General features: G+C 40.9%; 1 protein-coding gene across 5 annotated transcripts in view; it reads left to right on the forward strand.

The window, feature by feature from the left end:
- The first annotated feature begins 7,534 nt into the window (after window positions 1-7,534).
- runx1t1 (RUNX1 partner transcriptional co-repressor 1) overlaps window positions 7,535-21,023 on the forward strand; it is a 54,583-nt gene continuing 41,094 nt past the window's right edge. For 2 of the 5 annotated variants that reach the window (XM_067501279.1, XM_067501320.1), the window contains exon 1: window positions 7,536-8,093. In XM_067501279.1, the coding sequence (XP_067357380.1) occupies window positions 8,066-8,093 (28 nt within the window). In that variant the 5' untranslated portion in view covers window positions 7,536-8,065. Of the gene's footprint in view, window positions 8,094-9,549; window positions 9,641-21,023 lie in introns of those variants that run through there. The other 3 variants (XM_067501290.1, XM_067501310.1, XM_067501299.1) reach the window with 3 other exon arrangements.

The raw sequence follows: 21,023 nt of genomic DNA on the forward strand, positions 1-21,023 counted from the left end.
CCTTATGAAAGAATGATTCTGCACTGATACCCTATCAGTGCAATGACTTTGTCTGTTGACTGTTGTTTTGTGACCACATTCAAACCACTTACTTCCTCCTCCCTTTGCAGACTTTGTGTCTGTATAACAATGTTAGACTATTTCCTCCTATGATCCAGATGCTCAATCATCTCTCCCCTGGGCTGTGTTACTTGAATGTAAACCCCTTTTCATCCAAACTGCTAAATGTCAAAACGACATATGCTGTAATCTTTCTTTGGATGGACTCCTCTGCTCTTGTCTTGTTTACTCTGCTCCTTTCTCAGCTTTTGGTGCATTTCAGTAATTGTTCCTCCCTTGCCTTTTTCCTTACATGTCTGCCATCTCTCTAATTTACCCTCCATGTCTTTGTGCTCCATTCCTCTGCACACACATCCCTTTCTCGCTATTGTCCTCTCTCTGCTTCCACCTGTTCCATGCTCCACTGGTTGACTGTGAATCCTATTAGGGGACACCCCTCAGCACCCCAGCACCCCCACCCCAGGCACACTACCTGGCACTAATCCATCAGAGGGGCAGTCAGGCTGTGCACCGTCCCTCCACCACCCATCTCCGATACCCGCCAGTGCCCAGTGCTGCAGCAGAGGCCCCAGCTGGGGGACCGCCAAAGCTCGGTCGTTATCAGATGACGGATAGCTTCATATCAGGTGTGTAAAGCGGGCAAGCATTGGAGAAGGCCATCTGGCCGATGATTTGGGGGAAGTTGAGAAGTAGGGTGTGCAAGCAAGGTACGGCAAGGTGGGTGATGATGATGGATGGGATTAGGAATATCATCACCAATCACAGCAACTTTGGCAGCTATTATACACTACATACATGCATTGAGAAATGTTTAATAATCTTATAATAATAATATGTAAGCAGGGTTAGACAATAGCTGTTTGTAAAACAATCGCAAACTTCACCCTTTTCTGACTTAGTCAACTGTTTTTGTTTGATCCTCATAATAATTATTACTCTTTCTGTCCTATATTTACCTTTATCTTTGCTGTCACATTTTCCTTTACAAAAAAATTTAATCTAAATCTAAATTCTCAAACTAACAGGCAGCACCAATGTGGCAAATCCAGAACCTAAATGAATGCACTGTGACGGCCTCCCTCAGAAGAAGTCATATTTGGTTTGACAGTGTGGAGATGGCAACATAAGTGATAAACCTATGATAATCATAAGTTGTCTTATTTTTTTGTGGTGTCTTCTTACATATCTTGTTGACCTTCGTCACTACTTAAAGTAAAGAAACAGCACCGCGACACCATCTGGTGTCTCTCATCTCAAAGTCCTGTTTTGTTTTTGTCCACCACTGTGTCGCCCTGACCTCCTCTCTACAGAGACTTTGTCAGCCATGAATAACATCACTAAAAGTAACTCTGGCACCTCATCATATTTAGTATAACTGCTAGATGATACCAGCTTCCCATGTCTCGCTCATAACCTATATGGGTAAGGAACCAAACCCTGAGTGACTGACATCAAGGGCATGATAACACTCAAATCAACTGGTTTGTCAATTGGTGTACGGTGTTTAAGTAAAAGAGATCAATGCAAAATAATATTTATATTATGTATCAAAACAACCTGGGGTAAGAAAGCACCATTTTGTTACTAATGTTATTACAGTCCTATAAAATGCACTGTTTCCCATTATAGTCCTCATACATCCAAAGACATTTAATATGTCCTCGTGAACATGAATAAACACTGAATGTGTCTTCTTAAGTTAGCAGTGAGTCAACAAACACACTTCTGTTTCCCTAGACAAAGGAGTAATGTTGGGTGGTTAATTACTTTCTGAGCTGATGAGTAGTTTCATCAATTGAATTTCACTGTACATTTGCTTTGGTAAAACCAAAAGGCCAAAAAAACGGTTCATCAAGTGACTGACATTACCACAAAGGGATTAGCGAAGCTGAATATTAGGGTTGGAATTACATAGTGCCAAATGTTCACAAAACAGGAAATACATATATTGCATTAGTATGAAAGAGTTACTCTCTCCTGGATGATAAGTGTGTATAGTGGAAGCTTCTGTACAATGTATTATCATTATTATTATATGTTTACTAATTAATTAGTTAATTTGTTAATATTTTATGTCTTTGTAAGCTGTAGTGTGCAAGGATATATAAATCATGGCTAGCTGCTTAATTTGCATGTGCAAATGGAAAACTCTCCCAAAATGTGTTGCAAAGATCTCATTGACTGAGTACATTTCCAGTTGAACACGTTCCTGTCTTGGCAAAATAATTCACTCCATCATCTCCAGTGTAAAATCAGGACTCAATTTTCAGATCTTGCTCACTTTGAAAAGCAGACTTTCTGTCAGACCAAGTGATGAGGAAAGCAACAGAAAATGTCTTGCATCTTCTTTTATTTTTTCTTGCTACAACTACAGGGAACACTGATGTGATGACAAGAGTAGGAGAGGGATAGGAAGAGAGAGTTGCTGTCACTGGCAAGCAAGTGGGGAGATGTGTTTTTCACATGTTCAGATCAAATGCACATGGAAACTAAACACCTCAAAGGGTTTGCTTCCGGCCCCAGCAGTGGGTTATGTATGTACACAAAGGACAAAGGACTGATGACTGATGATGACTGATGATGACTGATGACTTATTAGAAACAGAATATGTCCTGCTATGCACAATTACCTCATAAGACATTTCTATCTGCAGTGTGAGGTGAAAGTTGTTGTTTCATACATGTTTTTATGCTGTCAGGATATTTAGCCAGTCTTGTCTAGAAGTTGGAGAAACTGATTTATATTCACACAGAGGAAGACGAGAATGTCAGTTTTGCCCATTTAGTTCTTCCCCTTTGCCACAAGCCAGACGGTGAGTTGAATTCCATAATACCCCAGTGAGCAAGAGAGATCTCTCACTAGACCCTATACCTGCTGCATAAGATGCTGCACTGCAGCTGCTATCCCATCAAGCAGCTCTGTCTCTTCTCCTCTCGCCAACAATTACTTTTTACCTCTATCACAGGAGGGTTAGAGATTGAGTTTGATTTGTTAAATTCCGTTTATTCCCCTTTCAGACTCAATCACTTGCAGAATAATGTGTGTGGTATGTTGTATTTAAATACGTGATAATGACAAAACCAAATGGCATGTTGATGATGGAATCAAGGAGCAGATACTAGATTTGATGCAGTTAACAGCATCCCTGACTCTTTCAATGTGAACATTTCAGCCAATTAACCTTGCAAAGGCATTTAATAAAAGCCATGTTTTCCCATGACACACTGAAACTCTATACCTCCATCAGTGCTACTTTTCTTCTGTTTTCCTATCACAGATTCATCAGGTATTCAATCTGTGCCAAATCACCTGAGGACAGCTCCAAACGTTAGTTACCTTGGACATTATTCGGTACAAAAAGAATTGGTGCTCCCCGTGTTTTGTTAATGAGGTATCCACCTTAATTTAATGTGCAGAGGAATTTTGGCATTCAGAATTGAACTGAAAGGAATGTCCTCTAAATATGAAATTCACTCAATGCCAGCTAATTGCTGAGAAAATACTTCATCCAGTCTTATGGGGGCCACATACGTTTTGGCATATGACTTTGGTATAGCTGGGGTTGGCTGACAAAAACACTTAATTGCATTTATGGAAAAGTCATGGCCATTGTTAATAAAAAGTCATCACACAGGCACATTGAACCATATAAAAAAATTATGTAACAGAAAAGTTGAGGCACATGTTTGGTCCTAGGTCCGGCCTTGCAATTTACCTCCTTTGTTATAATACAAAAACTATTTTCATGTAGAAATATTCAAACATAGACTTTTTGTATTGCAGTATATCTACGTAAACACTGATTACCCAACACACATGCTGCACAGCAACTTCAAAGGTTTACTATGAAGTGAAGTAAAGAATCATCATTGCTTTTTTAATGACATCTGTGACAGCGCAAGGTGACAGAACGAAAAGATACACGCAGCTGATCCACAACCGCCTGAATTTTAAAAATCCCTGGGGGAAAATGACTTATTTAGACTTAGTGTTAGTTATATTTCCTGTTGTATTTTAGACTTTGACTTTAGACTTTGACTTTCATTCATTCTTTCACCCATCTGCATATTTCTGTCTGTAGCCTTTTGTTACTGACAAGCACAGTTGTAGGAACTTGGTTATGCGTATTTATGTTAGAGAAATCAGCGTTCTCCGACAGAAATCTACCTGCGTAAACCAGCTTTCCCTGCCCCGATTTCGAAAAACAAGCTTTCTCGTTTTTTCCATTTACATGACAGTTAAGAAATCAGCTGTCCTGAGAAAGCTGACTGTAACCTGGTTACTTCAGTTCATGTAAACACACTCATTAAGCTGCACACCACAGCACTTATTCCTGTTACTTTGCTGGTTACACTACCCCAACACCCTGTATGTATGTCGTATGTTTGAATTTGCTTAAATATGTTCACATATTTTTATTGGCATAATTCTCATTTCTGTTTGAATTCACTGTGAGCACCTCTTTTATTATTTCTAAACTTAGTAGAATTAAATAATTTATTTGATTCATAGAATTGTATATGCAAGTGCCTTTGAGAGAAACACAACCCTCATATCTTCAGTGTTTCTCCATCACAAACAGAAAATAAGTTCTAAAAGGGTTACTTTACTTGGTTGTCTCTTTCATTATTCTGTTGCCTTTGCCACCAGTGCTGTTGATAATGTTGACCATAGGCTGCTTGGCCTCAGGCAATGTTGGTCCAATGGCAGATAATTACAGGGGCTTGAATGGCACTTGTTTACTGTCAGCTTTCAACTTATGTTTGCCTCATCGTGTCTTTGTCTCCATGAATATAATATGAGTGTGCTTGTGGGTGTGTGTGTGTGTGTGACTGTGTTACAGGTGGCCGCCCAGTAGGTGGGAAAATGCAGGAAGTCTGCTTGTCTGTGTGCACATGTATCAGACGCAGCATGTTTTTCCCTTTCAGAGGCGAGGTATCCTGTGTGTGTGTGTGCACGTGTGTGCGTCCTCGCATGTGTGTGTGTTTGTATATCGCCGATCACACTGGGTGGCTAACTTCCAGGAACCCCTGCAGCAAAAACAGGCACTGTGTGTTTCCTGCTCTCATGCACCGTTATCACAGGACACACACGAACACACACACACACAGATCATTGCCCTATTCTCTTTTCCCTTGCAGGTTTCCTCAATGCCTATCCTTGTGCCTCCGGCCGTCAAGATGTTTCTCTGTGATTGTCATGAGAGAAACTTGCTCTCCGGGAACAAACCAGAGGACGCAAATAGGCGAGGAGTGACGGTATCCTAATTTTTCTGACCACATTTGGTTGTTCAATTTGAGTGGGGACATTAATACATGTCCTGGCCTTTCTCACGTCTGATTCAGTGGCCCCTTTTTGTCAGACCTTTTGGTTTACCACAGACTTCCCTTTTTCTTTAGTTTCATCATGAGTCATGTGTTGTTTTCTTTTCCTCTCTTTTTATTATTTGATATTTTTCCCTCCCTTTCCACCCCTCACCATTTCTATCTCTATCTATTCACACATTTTGTGCCTTGGTCGGAGATTGACAAAAGGGAAAGATTGAACTAAAGCTCAAAGTCCTTGCTCTGTGCTTGTGAGAGTGTCAGAATAGGTATCTGCCCATATTGCCTTCAAGAACACAATGCAAAACTGTGCTGAAGCACTTCAGACGACAAGGGATAGATGTGAGGGAGAAAGGTGAAGTAAAAGTGAGGATTGCACAATAGTACTCTGCAGGCAATTGCCATTAATGGCATCATCTTTTCTCAGCAGAGATTGCACTGAAGGAACAATGAGCTGTTGATGCCACACTAGCGAAAAAAACTGCGTTACTTAGTTCTGGTCCTTAAGGATCCTTACTCTGCTTGCTTTCCAACCATCCCTGTTCTGCTAATTACCTTGATCAGGTATGTTCAGTAAATCAGAAGCTGGAAGATACCAATTATCTTTGTCTTCGCCTCTACACCTTCATCCATGGTATCTTTCAGCTTTAGATTGACTGAACACACCTTATGGAGGTGAGCAGCAGTCGGTAAGGAAGGGATAGTTGGAAAACAAGCAGAGCAGGGGTCTTTGTAAACAGGACAGAGAAAGATTTAGAAAGAATTACTTTTGTAATTATTCTCAATGAAAAGTAGATGTTACTTTCACAAAGATGTGTCTTCAAATGAAACACAGGACATGTCGTGCAGTGAAGTGAAGTTAAAGAACTGTTGCTAAATAAGCCATATTGTTAAACCTAACGTTGAACACAGTAGAAAAGAACAGAATTGAATGTTTTATGAGATGTTATGAATGAGCTATGGTGCATGACATGTTCAACCACCCAGCTCAAGTGGACCAGTTGTTATCACCGAGTTGTAAATGTATCTTCTGCTTTGCACTTTCACAGGCTCTGCAGGCAGGATGACTTCCAGATGGTCTGGAGAAAGTGTTTGCCTTAGGTTAGTCCAGGCCAGTCTGCCAGTGCCTTTGTCAGTTGAGAGAAAGATAGAGATACAGTGTCTGTGTGTGTGTGTGTGTGTGTGTGTGTGTGTGTGTGTGTGTGTGTGTGTGTGTGCAGTCTATGTGCAAACCCACCCTCAAAACAGCCAACCAGCTCTCCAACCACACAGCTGGCTGGTTATCGTCCAAGACACTCAACTGAAAGTGGTTCTCAAGGTAAGGTCCAAGGACCACTAAAAGGGTCTTTGGGGACGCTCACTGGGGTCCCAAGAAACAAAAAAGGTTAATTACTCCTAACATGAGGCAAACAGCAATTTTAAGCATAGACAGATATGCCATTGCGAAACAAATTCAAATTAATAAATGCTTTGATCCACAACTGTTATGTTTATGTCTGCAGTTGGGTGCATAAAGAAAAACAGTTGGTGACACAAATTCTCCAGTAGATGACATTAAACCACTGCAAAAAAAGGATGATGATACAGTTAAAACAGTGCAAGTCAAACTTAAAGTGGAAATTGTGTCAAAGCTTATATAAGGTTAAATTGTATTTATAATTTATGTCTTTGTGTGTGGAAGGTTACACTCTCCTCATTTGTTCGCACAGAGCTGATATTTACATGTCTTCAGCAGATGCGAATTACAGTGAATTAGATACCAACAACAACATTGTAAATTTGGAGAATACTCACTTAGTTTGTCTAATCCAGACAGTTAGTCCTCCATGTTTGACACAAAGCTGACTGTAAATGTATTGTCCTCCAATACTGCCTTTGGAGGAAGCAACTAATTATGTGTTTCACTTTTATACATGGGACAAAAAAAAATGTGAACGTATCGTGTCATTCTTGACTATACTACTGGGCAGTCACCCTGGGACATTGACGTGAAAAAGCTTCAGCAGCCACTGGGTACAGTAGAAAACACTTTCTGACCTGACCCTGCCTTTTTCCAACCTGTTTTAGGACACACACAGATGCTGGCTGCTGCCCAGTCGCCTCCCCCTGCTCCTCAGCAGCGCCTCAGTCCCGCCCACCGCCACCTGGCTCCGCTGCGCACCGCCGACTGGAGGCAGACTGCTGCTACTCCTCTTCACCACCACGCTAACGGAGAAACTCAAGACCTACGAGAACGAGGGTGTACGCATGACTCTCTGCCCTCATATTAAAAAGAAAAAACAACATCCACTATCTAGTCCAACTCGACGTTTAAAGGATCTTGGAGGACGTGAGGAGACGGTTAAAATAAAAATCAGACGGGCGCCCGCGCACTGCTGCATCCTCTATCTCCTCCTCGTCTCTCCTCATTCTTATCTTCTATGCTTTTACAGGACTCCCGGCTCTCCCATCCAGAATATCTCCAGTGACTGATCACTTTCTGCAAGCCGTGAGCTCCCTTTCCTGTTTTGTCGGAGTTTGAACCCCATTTCTGAACTACTGGAAGTATACTGCCAGACCTCTGAGAGCTGGCCGGACTCTGTAGCTTTCGTCTTACCGATACAAGCGAACCATCGAGGGGGACCTTGCGCGGAGTCCACAAGACTGGAAATAATTTTGCCCTCTTATACCAACAAACCGCATGGTGGGAATTTCTACCTCTTTTCAGTGTAAGTGGCGTTTCTCCTCTTATACTGATTGCATTGTCCCCGTCTCCTCATCTGGAGACATAAGTAAAATAAAAAGAAAACATGAATAGCTGCTGATCCTCTTTAGGATTTGACATTTTTGCTTTATGTTTTGTTTCGGTTCTAATGTAACGTCTGGTGCCCAAAGGTTGGTCTCAATATGTGCTTTCTTCAGATATTTATAGAAATATTCTTCTATTATTTTACTGTTCGACAAATTCATTACAGGAGCACGAACAATGCGGCTTCACTAACACATTTCTTTCTATTGGTAGATATATTTTCATTATGACATCTTATGATTATCACAGCCATCAACATTACGCTGTTTAAAGTTTGGTGACACCTTGTCAGTCTGTCAACTGTCTCTTCTAAAAGTCAAGTAGTGTCACTCCAGAAATCTCTAGAAAGCCTTGGACTTCTTTAAACAGTTTTATAGCGAGATGTGCGTCGGCGCTCCTCAGCACGGGATGTGCTGCTGAGTGCTGGAGAGGCCAGCGCTTTAAATGAAACCTTAAATCAACGTTAATGTGTAGCCCATAATAAATGTTCGCCATGTTCTGCAACGAATAAACATTTGTGGATTTTGCTTCTGGTAAAATGTATTAACATATAGAAATGTGTGGATATATTTGTGCGCGCCGCCTCAGCATCTCCTCTCGTCTCTCCTTTGCGCTCGGGCGTCCTGCAGAGAATTTAGAGACATTTTTATGAGTTTGCATTTAAAAACGTCCTCCTGGGCTCTGTCGCGACTGTCAAACGCATCTCCTCAAATCCGTGTGAAGTTTCCATCTCTACCCGCTGCGACTTTGTTGTCACCATATAAACGAAAGAGCGGAAAAAAGCAGAAAACGGATTCTTTTCTTAATGTCGTGGCGCAGGGTTGAAATTAAAGGGCTCGGGCTATATTTTACTCCAGTGGGAGTTTTTTCCCCCCCGACTGGGAAAAGAACAGACATGCGGGGTCAGCAGGGAGGCTGCTGTCGATGCCCGACTGTTCCCACGGCTCAGATTAGACAGGGAGGAAATATCTCCTTGAAACTCACGTTTGACAAATTTAACGCGTGTCAAACAGCCCCCTGCAAAGCTTTGGAGGCAACGGAGGAGGTGAACGTTAACAAAACTCAGAGCCGCGTACCTTACATTAGTATTTGCTGGGTTAAACACGGGTTAAAAGAAATTGAATTATTCACGAGTTTGGGAGACAAGAAAAGAAAGTATATCAACATTTAAACCGAGAAAGTCTTATCTGTCTGTGGGGATGCATGAATCAGTGGTTAGGTGGTCCAAATAAGGACTCGTGATTAGCATGCTTTTTTTTTTAAATTGGTGGTGTCATTTATCATTACTGCAATGGACATTTTCAGATCTGATACCCTGGCCATCGTTCACTGTGTCATTTGTTGTTTTTCTATTCTTAAACCACAGGGACTTCCATTAAAGTACTGACTTGACTGAAAACACCATTACCTGGAGTGTGTGTGTGTTTACAGAGATAAAGAGAGAGAAAGAGAAGGAGTAAATGAAAGGTAAACAAAACTGATGATGAGGGGAGAGTCCATGATAAGTGCTGTTTACAGGTTAGCCTATCACTGTTTGTGTGCGTTGGTGCCCTCACATGCACGCTTGTGCACACTGTTTAAACACGCTTGTATAAACGTTAGCTGCTAACTTTCAGTGGTCCAGGCTTTGCAGCATCAGCCAGCACTTCCAGGGGCCATCTGCCCAGCCACCAGCCGGCCTCACACCTGTTTTCCCCCCTCCCTCCTTCAAGCTCTGAGGCTATAGGGTCAAATGCATCAGATCGCTGCTCAGACAGAGACGTGGCCTTGCAAAAATGATGGCAGCCATTTTATTTTTGCCTTTATACACACACAGGAACACACAAACACTTCTTACATTTCCCATTTTGACACTGTGCAGCGTGCTGCTCGCTCTCATTCTCAGAGCCACTGTGGTTTTATTGTTTGCATTTCTTTTCTTAGAGCTTGTGATGTAAACCACAGCTTATAGCTTTCTAGCAGTTTATACAACATCCAAACAAAGGTTGTTTTTGTTTTTTTTTTATCACAGCCTCAAAAAATGAATGTCTGTTAATTTAGGAGGAAAAAAATATTGAGTTTTCCTTTAGCACAGAGTCACGCTGTGGGCTTAATACTGTGATGTAATTACAAAGCACTTCTTTTAAGTATGACACACAGTCGTTTGGATGCAGTCCAGGTTTTCTATACACTGAATAAGTGATGATGACTCAACAGAGTTAATGCGCCCGCTAAAACATGTGGCTCCCTTGTGTATATCAGTACTGGCTGCAAGGTAATACTTTTTTCTTACCTTCAAGTAAATAGGAACTGTTCCTCCATCAGAAGCTTGTTTATTCATATGGCTTTCTATTGGAGGATGCAACATATTACCCTGAAAAAGTACATCCTTTGTAGTATTTCAGCTTGCTCGTTTTGTTTTATTTGAGGCAGTTAAAGAGGACCTGAAATGATCAGCTAGAAATACCTTTCGCCTGAAAATAGGGTCTTCTACTTTAAACCTTTTAAATGCAGAATCTTGAAGCTATTTCATTTGTGAATGGTAAATCAGACAAACAAGCAAATCGAAAGATTTCTTTCGATTTGCTTGTTTCAATTCTTATTATTCTGTACACTACTTGTATAGTTGGGGAATTCATCAGCAGAATAATTGACAATAAAAAGAATTGTAGCTTAGCCAAACTGGTGACATTGTGTAAGTGCTGTATGCTCGTTACTGTTGTGCAGTGCTACTTGTATATTTTAGCACTTAGATATAGAAGTGAGCTTTCTTGGTGTTAGTCTTCATATGGAAATGTCACAACTTACCATATAAGGTTTGTTCCTGACTATATAAAGAGATGGTTGGGTGTTAAAGTAGGAACAGGTTGCATTTGAAGCTGCACAATCAGATGACAAATTTCAGCTGTAAAATTGGGTAGAAAAACCACTGTTCCATGCACTCCTTCAAGTTGTATAGATCTGTACTGATTATTCTGAGCCATCTGCTACAAAGTCCCAGAGTGAATTATAGATGGAATCTGTGTGTGTGTGTGTGCGTGCACGTGGGCACACATAGCACACAAATGCGATAGTAGATCGATAGGCCCATTGATGGTTATCAGCGAGAGGGCAGTTCTCTTCACTGCTTATTGAATTTCATCACCCATGAAAGAGCAGTGGTGTAAAAGGACTTGCAGGTATGTGTGTGTTTCTGTCTATGGATTTGTGTGTTGTGAGCCCTCCCATGTTCACAAAAGCAAGTTTTATTGTACTTGTGAGTCAGCCTTTACAGGAGTGTATTTAATGTCAAAGTCAACAGTGAGCACTATGGCTGATTTTATTGGCCTTGTTCGTGTTTTTACTCCAGATAACGACACTTATAGGGCAAGGGAAGAAGAAGGCAATGAGGCAGAGTCTGACAGTTTGTCACGTTTCATGGACACAGTAAATTCTTCACATCTTTTTACACTTCAACACATTTTGGAAGCAAGCAGGAAATAACACTGATCATAGTTCAGTTGCTGAGTATGAACAAATCCAGATGGATCTTCCCTTATGTTGGAAACAATATCAACTATACAAGCGGTGTGATTATGCTGGGAAATATAGTTCTTCAATTGCTTAGGTAGAACCAGACTCTATCTACCACAGCTCAGGGTTCTTAGGCTGAAACATCCTGAGTGGTATGTCCAGGACAACATGAACATGTGCACAAACACACACACACATATTTCTCTCTCAGTGCTTTGTATAGAGACTGGGATTGAGTTGCTAATTAACTTCAATTTCAAAGTGTATCACACACAGACAGACTGCCACGCACGCAAACATACACAGACACAAATACACACACAAAGACACATGCAGAATCTCTTTCTTAGGCTCCTGCTCATGATGTCTGTCCCCTTACTTGCTCTCTCTCGCTTTCCCACTGTTTATTTTCCTGCCTCCATCTGGAGACGGCCGATATTGTAATCGCCCTAATGCACATTGCCTCACACACACACACACACACACACACACACACACACACACACACACACACACACACACAAATACACATACATACAATGTGCCATCCTGACAAGCTCCCCTTTCTTTTTCCAAAAGATAAGCCACTGGATGTGATTCTGTGGCTGTGTGTACGAGTATACGTGCACATGCAGGTGTCTATACAATACATGTAATGAATACAAAAGGACACGCACAAAGTGTGTTTTTCCCTGCACTCTGCCGAAGGTAACAATATTGAATAGGCCCTTCTTAGTGATGTGAAGCAGCGATAATGTGGCTGAGTGAAGATGTTACCTGTTATCGCTCACCTCCTCAATATTCACCTGTCACCCAATTTACATTTAGAGATTAGAAAGTGGAAGGGTAAGTAATTCAGCTGTGTTAGTCAACGTGTGTGTGGTTGTATATAATTATGTGTATGTTTACATGTCTTTCTGTAGGTTTATATGAAAATAGAAAAGTATGTACAAGTGTGGGTATTTGTAGAAAACCATTACTGCTATGTTGGAAGTGTCTGGGGTGTGGACACACACTCACACACGCGCACACAAATGCCAGGGACACGGGCAGCTTTGATTGATGAAGTGTGAGCAGTGAAACCGTGCGATTAGGAGCCTTTTTCCTGCTTCGTTCATGAGAGGACAATTGTTAAAGAATGGACCAGCTTGCTTTGCTACCAGTCTATAAAATCTGACCATAAAAGTCATCTTTGTTCTTGTGTGTTTGTGTGCGTGCCTGTGAGAGAGCTATCTGTCTGGGCAGAGCACAAAAAGACAGCTCTTAAAACAAACAAACAGGCAGGCAGAAAATCAGACAAATTGACAAAGAGAGACACAAAGAAAAGAGGAAGTAGATGAGAAAGATGGAGGGTGACGGTGGGGAGAACCCTCACCTCAGCCCTGTCACGCTTTAGCAGCTTTAATCACCAAAACCGACGTTGCTTCTCCCGTAAAAATTCTATGTTGTTAATGTTGACCTACACAAGCAAGAGAAATGAATTCTCTCTATATCCTTGTGTCTTTTTAAAAAAATTCTTATTCCCATCGGGCTTATCACTTTGGATACCCCAATATTTGATTTACAGCTCAGTTCTCTCTCATTAATTTTGATGTATGGATTTAGATGGTACACTTTATGAAAAGGGCAGCCGCTGGAGTGGAGCCCTTGCTCGACTGGTAAAAAGAAGTGTAATTAAGATCAGCAGACAGGGAGAGAGAAAGGGGGAGCACGGATCAATAGATGCAGACAGCAGCCCCTCTGTTTTTTACCTCAGAGTATTGATGTGTTCAGTCAATTACAGCTGGAGAGAGGAGAAGAGATGGGGATGTAGGAGAGCGTGTGTTCAAATAAGTATGTGTTTGTGTCTGCATGCATGTGTTCACATATTGTGAATGTCATCCATATGTGTATGTGTGAGAAGGTGAAAACATCTGTGTTGAAGATGTGGTATAATAGTAAAATGTCATAATAAAATGCAGTCGACACCTGCAGAGCAGACATGTCCACTGCTATTTTAAGACTTCCAGTTGCTCCAATTGTTCATCTACCATCAACAGACACAATGGAATCATTGTTTCCTTTTTTGGTGGTTAAAATCACACCACTGAAACGCGCAGTTAAACGCCAAATAATGAAGCCTCTTTTGTGGTTGATATTTGACTTGCATGATGGGTATTGTAGGGTAAGAGGGCTTCCAGCTGTTGTCAGTTAGTGTCACAGACAGACAGGGAGATGGGACAATGGGACAATGGCCGCTCGCTTCATCTGATTGTTTTGTTGTCAAACCGACAGCAGGTGCCTTAAATGATAAACGCAAAGTGTCAATTATTTTGAGGAAGGACCATTTTAAAAATTGGTTCAAACAGACAGAGAGTGACAGAGGAGAGAGTGAGGGTTACATGAAGAAATGGAAGGAGCTGGTCCATTTTCCTAAAATGAGACCAAGTAAAAGCCCAATTTTGTTTAACTTGTAGTGCATTCTGTCCCCAGTATTTCCCTCCCTACATGTCCCCGTCAATCCCATCCAACCTTCAATAGACTGAATTGTTGGTAGCCACCCCGCTAAGTGTTTGTATGCTCACAGTCAATATAGTCTTCACCAGGAACAAAATTACACTCCATTTTATCTCAACAAAAATTACATTTGATGGCATTTCCACATCAAAAAAAAGGCAGGATTATGCTCACAATAATCACACTTACTGGGTTTTTCTCAAAAGGGATAAAAAAGTTCTAGTTTTCTGTCTGAAGATGGTGGTTAAGTAAAGAAAGCTGTTGCAATTCAGCTGGACAAGAGGATTAGGAGTGAGGCTGCAGCTGTGTATCGATGAATAGATAGAGATCTCAAGAGCTGCTTCTCCTTAGACGTGTATGTGTGAGTTGGAGTTGGAAAACCTTAGAACTGAGTGAGACAGACTTTTGTAAGAAGTAATATAGATATATATATATATATATATATTAGTGTAGTGTCACCTGATATACATACATGACACCAGCTGCTCCTATGGATTTGCGATTGACAGCCCTTTCATCAAAACATCTGTTCTTTCCCTCTGTCATACTCTCACCATATGGACATGTCATCCTCAGCTGCGCGTTTCATAGTAGCGTAGATGATGTGTCTCCATGGTAACCAAACTCCTCTTTTAGAAATATGTTATGAATTATGTTTTTTGTTCTACATGTGCAGGATATCTACACAGACTTGTGTATAGTGTATGCAGACATCTTGCAACACACCATGTTCCTTGACATTTATATTGTTTCATACACTGTTAGTCAGTGTGATGGTGGACTTGTGTGGACTTGATACCTCTAGCACTCTCTGAAGTTTTATAGCTTCTACAGTGTATGGATGTGTCTGTTTTCTCTACACGATAAAGCCATTTCTAGAAGAATCTGTACTTTTATCCAGGATTTAAACAGGTCCAGATTGCAGCAAAACTGTTCAGCCCTGGTTACACTGAGTGTAGGCGCAGAGCAGAGGAGGGAGACAGGCTCTCATGGAGCAATAAAAATCCAAGAGAGAGCATAAATCCATCTGCCCTTGTAAGGGCCGAAATTTTTTTGCAGATCTTTCAAGATGCTTGGCCCAAGTGACAGTAATTTTTTACCCATCTGTCTTCTCTCCTCCCCCTATGTCTCTTTATCAACATCTGGTTTCGGTGCAACAGGGAAACAAGTATCCTTTATAAGCCAAGGGTTACCAGTTCCCCCTCTGCTTGCGCTATTAACTTAGCTTCAACCGCCACTCTCTCTCTGTGCGCACATATTCACATATGTTAACCATTAGAAAGTCATACCATTCAGAAAATGTAATAACTTACGTTAGAGGGGGAGATAAAGTATTTTGGCTGCTTTGTTCTTTCTTCACTTTTTCCATAACTGGAAAGAATTTGGGGTTCTGGTTTTTATGCCTCCCCTGTGAGTAGACAACTAACTGCCTAGATATTATTTTGAGGATGCTTTAGTGAGAGGAAAGCCCCTTCCCCTTAAGCATTTGAGTAGGACCCTTGGGTCTCTAGCTACCCATTTAGGATTGAAGAGCATAAAGCTGCTACTCAGGGTGATATATATCGAGGGTGCATCATCTTAATTCATTTGTCAGAAGGAAAATATGTTTATTTGGAAATTAATGCATGCAAACATGTTTTCTTTCCACTTTACGGGTATAGCAACAAGATCTTAATTTGCTATTTTCATTTTGGCTATATTAAACTGTACACATAGTTCACAGCTGTGCAGGGATCAAGCATTGTGGTGCAGATGCATCTTTATGTTTGCAAATTTAACAAAAGACTGAACTAAACATTATATTCACACCCACGTCTACAAACAGACACAAAGGTGTGTGCGCTCACCACATCGCTCTCTCACATACTCCACTTCGTAAGAAGTTGAATATGCAAACAAAAAACACACAGCTCAGCACCATATGGCATGATTGTCAATCTGTGTGTGGGCTTTGAGTGTGTCATGTAAGGTGGTGTACAATGTTCCTGTTTTGTGTTTGATAGGCTAAACAGCATTTCAGCATTATATAACATCATATTACAGTAACAGACACATAATCACAAAAATTGTTAATTTCTGCTTCTGTTTCCTTCTTGCATGAACACAAAACACACTCACTCTTATTCCACCACATGCCCTTGTCCTATTTTTTTGTCATTTAGCTGCTTAACAAAAGCATGCTGAGCTCATTGTTACTGCCAATTATGTTCTATTAAATCAGTGTTGTTCCCGTAACACAACACAGTCTCGCAGAATTTTCTGACATGAAAATGAAAACTAAAATGCAGTGTCAAATACATTTTAAGGCCACAGCATGTACCATTTTTACCAGTTCATCAGAGTGAAGGGTTTCTCTAAACATGAACTTTAAACGCTTTGGTTAAGGTCAGTTAGATGTAACAAAATCCAGACCAAACAACTCATTTGAAAGTTTTTCTCAATGCAGACTATGCCAAGATTGGACACCCATACCAGGCAGTTTGGACTTGGAAAATCTAAACTTGGAAACTCAGAGGTTTGGAGGACTATTGGCAATTACAGCATTGTGGTTCTTGATGACAGCAGCAGCTTAGCTCAGCACTAATGATTACACTTAAACATAACAGTACATTAGTTGTAGTACAGTGACGAAAAATGACAACTTTTAAACAAACAAAGACTTTTTAAGGAAACACAAAACAAACTGACTGAGGTTATGGTAAATGAGGTATGGTAAATAAAACTTGAAGGCTCTATTGATGTAGGCCTATATTTAAAAAGACAACAAAATCAATTTTACACAGCATTAGTTCTGTTAATTTTTGTATAGTCTATATATGCATTCATGTATTAATGTAAATTGGTATGTGTGAGTCTATGGGTATTTCTAATATCCACGAAAAAATTTACATTTTCCTTTCAGAGAAACTGGCAGCAACATATTTCAATTCTATGACAGCGTGTCTTCCAAAGTGATTAAATACATACATAAAAATGCTACAGACGACAGAGGTAGTGGTAAAACTACCACACAGGCGTCATCTCTCCCAGGATGATGGTGGACTTTATCTGGTCAGATCCTCTCAGAAGCTGGGCTGTAGACATGACCACAATCTTGTCTGGCAAAACAGTTCTTACAATGCCCCAAATATCCAATTAAAAAAATACTTAATCTGGATATTTTGAATCTAAACGGTGATTTCTGGCATTAAAAAGTCTCAAAAACTTAATAAAGAGGTATAAAAAGTGTACCTCAAACTCATCACCAAGACCTCTGGTTTTCACACAGTGCAGTGGGATATCTGGTTACCGCAAGTCCTTTTGGGTTTGTGACGCAACCCTCCCTAATTTCTACTGGGCTTAGGACCGGCACTGTACGGCCAGGGATGGGGAGGATCTGTTGGGGATTCAGTGTCTTGCCCAGGGACACGTAGGCATGTGGTCGGGAAGAGCGGGCCGTGAACCTCCAGGACATGACCACTCTACCAACTGAGCCACTACTTTGCTAAATTGTCACAGTCATTGGGCTTTGACTAATGAGTTTTCACAAGTAGCAAGAACACAAGTAGAGAGAAGAACACAGATTGATAAAAGGCTTATGTTTAAGTAGCAAACAACTGCTTAGGTATACTACACACGCAGTCTGTACTTTTGCCTCTTTGCCCGAGGCTACAAGACATAATCAAACTAAACCATGCACTCATACATGGCAGATGTCCCTAACTGCCAAGTACACCAATGCATTAGTCGTGCACTGTTCTCGACTTTTGCCTAGTAGAACAATAATAAGACACCAGATGACCAAGCATATTTGTGTGTTTATCCTTAGCCCATATTTGTTTACTATAACCATATGAAAAGCATTACACTTGTAGCTGTGCAATTCAGTTTGTTTGAATAATTCAGCAGTTCCTAAAAAGGACACATTTACCTGTTACGCTGCCCTTTTTTATACAACTTTATATTAAACCTGTAGTGTTTGGATAGACCATTAATTTCAGGGCCTGGTGTTGGTTTGTGTTTATTAGACCACTGTTTGCTCATTGTATTGAATGTGTGTTTAAACGTGTGTGTTGGGGGTTGGTGGTATTGTCATGGGGAATTGATTGCAAAGGATTAGATTGTGATTACAAAAGCAGGCAAGGGGACAAGACCAGAGACTGGAGAAAGAGAAAGGTGAACTGCCACAAGGACAGAGATGTAGGAAGGTTAAACGAGGAGACAAGATAAGAAAGAAATGAAGATTTGTTGCAAAATAAGATATATATCAAGTGACACAATACACTCATCTAATTTTGTTTTTAAATAAAAAAGAACATTTTTGAGCAAAGAATTTCAAGTTATGGTCAGGAGGTTAGTTTAGTTTCTACAATTTGCATGTGCTTTTAATTTGACATTATTTTTGTGGACTAAACACAGTCCTTACTGCTCTACTATCCAAAATGGGATTCTTGTGTTTCAGAATTAAAGCCAGGTTGTGTGCAAGCAGGCTGAGTGAGGTTGAGTGTCTGTGGCTCTGATGTAAGCCTGTTTCTCTGTGCCAGTTGGAGAACAAGACTCTAAAAATCTCGAAAGTGGGAAACAGTAAAAAAAACAAGTGGGACACATTTTTGAGTGACTTTAAACCACTGGAGAGCAATGCCAGAGGCCACAAAGGGGATGGACCAGAGACGGAGGTAGTACAACAGAAAGAGAGGACAAAATACTCCATAGAAGATTTTAAATAACATTTATGAGTTTCTGAGCTTGGATACAAGCTTTTGGACCTCCAGTATGTTTTTGAGACAGCCAATGATGCTAAACTGTGTCTGTGCTGGAAGCGTTTCAGCATTTCAGCATTTGGGGAAAAATAAGATGTGAAATCAGTCAACCTATATTTAACTAGTTCATGTCAGGGAGTTCACACAGTAAGTCTTAACCACTGCTACATGTGAGCCACAATATGCCCTATATATAGCTACTGTACTGTAATAGAAAATTATAGTGCAACTGGAGATTAAGAGGTTGGGGAAAATGCTGTATTCAAGGTATGTGCAAGAAACCTTGTAAAATGTGGCATAGCCTAAAGCTAAAGGAACTTCCTGCTTTTCAAGTGATTGCCAGTGTTAGGCTGCCTTATTTCATGAAGATGGATTGAATGGCATACAGTTGTTGTTTTTTCTTCTTTTGAATAAGAGAGAAAAGACAAAACACCTTCTACATGTGTGCTGCAAAGGTAGAAATTTTGTTTTGCCTTGACTTGTCATTCACACCCTGCAAATTAAATCTGAATTGCAATATAAATGTGCCAGTGTCAGAAAATGAAATTTATGAATTTACAGATCCAATACTAGTTAATTTACAGGAAGAATAATTTCCAGTATATGCTTTAATGCAGAACTGAACATCGTAATTGTTCAGAAATAATAGCAGCAGAAATGACGTCTCCACATAATAAACAAGTAATGGCCCCAGAACAGGCACACATACACATACACATGTGACATCCCTCCATCCCAGGGAACCATCAATTTTGATACTACTGAATGGTTTTGATTTAGAAAAGATCATAGGGTCCGTCTCTGTTGGGCTCTCTAGTGTCTGAGAGCTGCAGTAATGGTGCACTTTTGCAGAGGAAAAGGCAACGAGTCAGTGTTTTATTTTACCAGCCATATACACTGTGAGTCCAGCCGTTGGAGTGACAGGTGAAGAACCAAAAAGATGCCATACTTTTTTATGTCATTGTCAGTGCTCTTGTAATAAAGGTATGTAGAGGTTTTGGTCACTGTCATTAGACAATAAAGCCAGTTCAGCAGTAGTCTTTGCACCAGATGTTCATATTTGCATGTGCATATGTGTATCCTTTGACAATTGTAAGAGCTTATCTGCAGCACTTGTCGTCATGGAAACAGCGGCCCCTGTGTATATTTATTTCTGTTTCAATGGAGACCCCCACTACAGAGCAGGATCAGGTCTTGTCAGGAGGAGCACATTTAGACATCTTTTTCACTTCTTGCACATCTTGCTTTTGCCTAGTTAACATAGTTTTTAGTGTTTTTCTTCACGGATAATATCTGAGTTCAGAGACCACGGCTACTCTGGCTTGACTCACTGTTTAAACCACATAGGATACTCCGATTAGTGTAAGCATGACAGTGGGGTCAGTTCCGGGGCCACCAGTTCCAGCACGCCCCTCCAAACCTCCTTCCCTCCTCCATCAACTATCCATTATCTGCTTTCTGTCCCACAGTAGCTGCTCCCGCTTTAATTACGTGAAAACATCGTGGCGCTAGAGAGAGAGAACTGAGTAACTAAGTTTATAATGTATGTGCAAGCTCTTATGTGGGCAAGTTAGTTTTTTACATGGGAACAAGACATTTATCTGAACACTGCATATTTTCTTACACACACACACACACACAGGCAAAAACTGTCCTCTTCACACACATCCTGACCCCGACCAGCCTGCCATCCCCTCCCTTGCTCCCCGGGTTCCCATCCTTTGGGCTTCCATCCTCTCACCCCTCCCAGGTTCCTTCTGGTTCCCTTTCTGGTTCCTGACCAGAAAGGCTATCTCTGGATGGCCAGCGGTTCCTCTTATTCTGCTAGGCCATTGTGTGGTGAGTTGGGCTGGGCCCTGGGCCCCGGGGGCCGGGAGGGGAGCCAGGAATGGCCTGGTTCCTGTTTCTTTACTAGTAAAAGGAACTGTGGCACCATTTCCAATAGACCATTGTAACTGCTGTAAAACTGATTTTTAAGGCTCTTTCTGTTAAAACAGTTACAACCATCTAAGTCCCTTCTCTCCTTTTGGGAGAATTTTGGCTTTGATATAGAGAATTGGATAGTTTAATTGGATGCCTTGGGTGTTAAAATAGTTTAACAACACAATTTGTTCCACAGCTGT

Source organism: Channa argus, chromosome 1 (genome assembly GCF_033026475.1).
Source record: "Channa argus isolate prfri chromosome 1, Channa argus male v1.0, whole genome shotgun sequence".
NCBI lineage: Eukaryota > Metazoa > Chordata > Actinopteri > Anabantiformes > Channidae > Channa > Channa argus.